This window comes from Symphodus melops (genome assembly GCF_947650265.1).
Source record: "Symphodus melops genome assembly, chromosome: 18".
Classification (NCBI taxonomy): domain Eukaryota; kingdom Metazoa; phylum Chordata; class Actinopteri; order Labriformes; family Labridae; genus Symphodus; species Symphodus melops.
In genome coordinates, this window is record NC_136708.1 from 5,097,313 (window position 1) to 5,100,995 (window position 3,683).

The 3,683-nt window shown below is 44.0% G+C and overlaps 1 protein-coding gene across 1 annotated transcript; it reads right to left on the bottom strand.

Moving 5' to 3' along the window:
* Positions 1–477: 477 nt before the first annotated feature.
* Positions 478–3,113, bottom strand: tbxta (T-box transcription factor Ta; the record flags this gene model as incomplete). Its single annotated transcript, XM_079368963.1, has 8 exons — positions 478–843; positions 1,047–1,170; positions 1,285–1,458; positions 1,574–1,635; positions 1,725–1,786; positions 1,884–2,018; positions 2,246–2,510; positions 2,929–3,113. The coding sequence occupies 8 exons, from the start codon at positions 3,111–3,113 to the stop codon at positions 585–587; spliced, it is 1,266 nt and encodes a 421-aa protein (XP_079225089.1). The 3' UTR covers positions 478–584.
* Positions 3,114–3,683: the final 570 nt, after the last annotated feature.

Genomic DNA, 3,683 nt, shown 5'->3' on the forward strand with positions numbered 1-3,683 from the left:
ATTTATGTACAGGGTGTTGGATGCAGAAGGCACTTGTGTCTCTCGGTCCGATCGTGGGACATTTTATTTCATTCAGGGGAAAGGCACATTTATACGAAAAAGAAAAAAAACACTGGACGTTAATTTAAAATATTTACACACATATACACATTCATGTTAGGGGAACCTTTTTTTCATCTTATAAATGCAGGGATAAGAAACAAAAGATATCAGGGATGTTTGTTTGGGTCTAAAGTCATTTTGAAAAGGTGTAATAAAACAAGTTAAAAAAGGTGTGATAAGCATGTTGGGAACTACTAAGAGCAAAGAAAGAGTCCTGCCTGTGCAGATGTTACAGTGTTTCTTTTTCTCATGTCATATTGTCCAACATGGAGCGAGATGATTGTCTGTCAGCTTCTTCCTTCTAACGTTACAAAATAAGAGGCTCTGGAATGGATAATCTGAGCTTTTTTTTTTTTTATAAACACAAGGCAGGTGGGATCCTCGCAGGTTTTGTGATGCCTCCAAATCTTCTGCTGAATATTTCATTTCTGTCTTTAGTCCTGCTTCTTGAGCCTCCACATGCCACGTTGTTCAGTTTGGGCTCAGTAGCTCTGTGCCACAGGCGCCCAGGACGCGGTCAACCTGGCGATTGAGCTCTCGAACTGGGCATCGCCGACCCCGACTTCGCCCAGGCTGGGGTCGTACATGGTGGAGGGCGAGGACACTGGCAGGGAGGAGGTCAGGCTGGTGTAGGAGGAACCTCTCAGGAACTGGGAGGTCAGACCTCCGGGGATGGAGCCCGATGCAGAGCCTGAAGGGGTGAGGGTGGTGCCGGCTACTGACCAAAGGCTGGGGTATTGACTGTGGACCAGAGGGAGGAGAGGGTTTCATTTTTGGGGAAGATGATGATTAAAAGATTCCATGGTTCAACATATTGATAAATGTGTCACATTTAAGCACCAAACAGTTTTTTACATAAGATAAAAGCAAAAAAATAAAGCCTTAGAGGGCTTTTTTTGTTTAATTGTATTTCTCTTTAAAGTGCACAAGATGAAGAAGCTTACCTAGAGTTAGAAGAGGAGTTGGTGGAGTGGGACAGAGTGCCCATGCCGGAGGAGTTTGGGATCTGAAGAGCAGACCAGCTGTCGTGAGTGGGAAGAGCCCCTGAAGTGTTGTCCATGTAGTTGTCTGAAAAATCCACGAAAACGCCACAAATCAACAACAATCCCCATGGTCATTTTTATTCCAGTTGTGATCATTTAAATATATCTGGAAAAGTATGTTATTAGGGGGGGTCTTTACTTGTGCTGGAGGCTCGGTGGGGGTAGTGACTGGGGTAGGGTGCCGCTCGGTGGCTCCTCAGGCTGGAGTAACGCTCACAGTAGGAGCCGGAGGAGTGTCCCGCCGTGCTGCTGAACTGAGGAGGGCTGCTGCTGGGGCAGATCGGAGCCTGACCCGGGAGGAACCAACCTCCAACTGTGGAATCGAATGTTAACAAAAGTCAGTCAGCTGACACGTCAGGAGTTTTAAGATGCTTCTCTGCAGCAATTTAAATATGAATGATTTGATGCACATAAGAAATGACACTCACGCTGCGAGTAGCCGGACTGTTGGCTGTCTGCGCTGTGATCAGGGACGTCTTTGTGGTCGCTTCTGTAAACACAAACAGCAATGTTAATAGCTGCTGCTATGAGCGCTCTGATTACATAAGTCAAAGACACATTTGGAGTTAAATCCTGTACCTTTCTTTGGCATCCAAGAAGGCCTTTGCAAAGGGGTTGTGCTTTATCTTCAGAGCAGTAATCTGTTGAAAATTACAGCTGTTAGCACTTAAATCAATACAAAAGATGAATCAGCATTTATTTAAAGGCCTCATGTAATGTGATCCATGCAACACAAACCTCTTCGTTCTGGTAAGCAGTGACAGCAATGAACTGGGTTTCAGGAAAAGACTGGCTGCTGATCATCTTCTGAATGCCTCCAACCTTCACAATGTGTATCCTTGGCTCATATTTGTGAAGAGAATTCAGCATGATCTGTGAAAGAAATACAAACATTGTTTTTGATTATCACTGAGACAAACAGCAGGACTAGTAGTTGAAACAGTCGGTTAACTTTTCTTCAGATGAGATAAAGATTTAGATTTCGCAAAGTGACATGAATCCACTGTTGTCCTATGAGATTTATTAATAAGTTCTGTAAATTCTACAGTTGCAAAATTAGCCAAAAAACAAACAAACAAACAAAACAGATGAATCCTCACCTGTCCGCCTCCGTTCAGTTTGTTGGAGAGTTTGACTTTGCTGAAGGACACGGGCGCTTTCATCCAGTGCGCTCCGAAGTTGGGAGAATCCGGATGGATGTAGACGCAGCTGGGGCTTTGGGGCTCGGGTTTGCCGCCGGGAACCCACTCTCCGTTCACGTATTTCCACCTGTTGTTGTCGGCGGCTACGAAATCCAGCAGCACCGAGTACATGGCGTTAGGGTCGAGGCCGCTGACGCTGGCCCTGAGCACCGGAAACATCCTCCTGAAAGACATCAAAGATGGGGTTTTTTTTGTTTGTTTGTTTTTTAATAAAACTTGGTTTTGTCGTTTTCGATAAAATATAATATAATAATATAATATAATATATAATAATATAATAACTTAATTTTAAAAATATATTTATATTAATTAAAGTTAAAGAAAACCTTTTGTTACTGTTACCTCGAGGGGCCTCTAAGGCCTCAAGAGCCGCACCTTTGACAAGGGACTTGTGTATTTGAGAGCTTCTCTGTGTCAACTTCAAAATAAGTGTATAGCTTTTAAAACGAACTCATGAGAATCCAAAGAACAAGGCTATATAGTTCTTATACTGAAAAGCCTATGCGTAAAAGTGCGTAAAATGTAAGCCTACCCGACATTAAGGGAAAGACGCAGACCAGCTGCTTCAATGTTGGGCTTACCTTCCAGTTTTGGTGACTATCATCTCGTTAGTTAACTCTTTAAACTTGTTCCATAAGTCTGCGTCGTCCAGCGTTAGTTTAATATCCCGCTCGGATGCGTCTCCCTTCTCGCTGCCCTTCTGGAACTCGCTCTCCACGGCGCTCAGGAGATGCTCCAGGCGCTGGTCGGGGTTGGAAGAAGTCATATTTCCAAGCTGTGTGGGTAGATCTAAATCCAAGAGGTTCAGTGCGCAGGGCTGACCGACTCTAGATAGCCCGAGTGATTCTGGTTGCTGGACCCTGAGGCCTCATCATTTAAGGGCCCTCAGGGACCTCATGGGGATATGGGGCGTGGTTTGCGCGTCTTGCTGCTCTTACGGGGTTTAGCGTCTGAAAACGCCGCCCACCGCGGGCTGAACCTCTGCTTATAATATAAAACAAGTCAACATTTATTTATTGTGTTAAAACAAATCGACTCAACCAAACTCCACTCACAGTTTTAACAATTTATATAAAAATGATCAAAGTCTGACTCTCCTTCTTAACCTGCTGCTGGAGTGAAAGTGTGTGAGTCATAGTTTAATCCCTCTAAATCAAATAAATCTCTTGCAGTTTAAAGCACCTACACATTCAGAGCTGCGTTCAAACAAAAGAAGGGAAGCAAGGGGATAGAGCTGTGCCTTTGAACTCAGTTGTATATTTGCAAAAAGTGTTAATCTTTTGTTGTCTCAAATCCACATGGGAGAGGGCCTGTGTTTACTGAGGATGGGCCATTA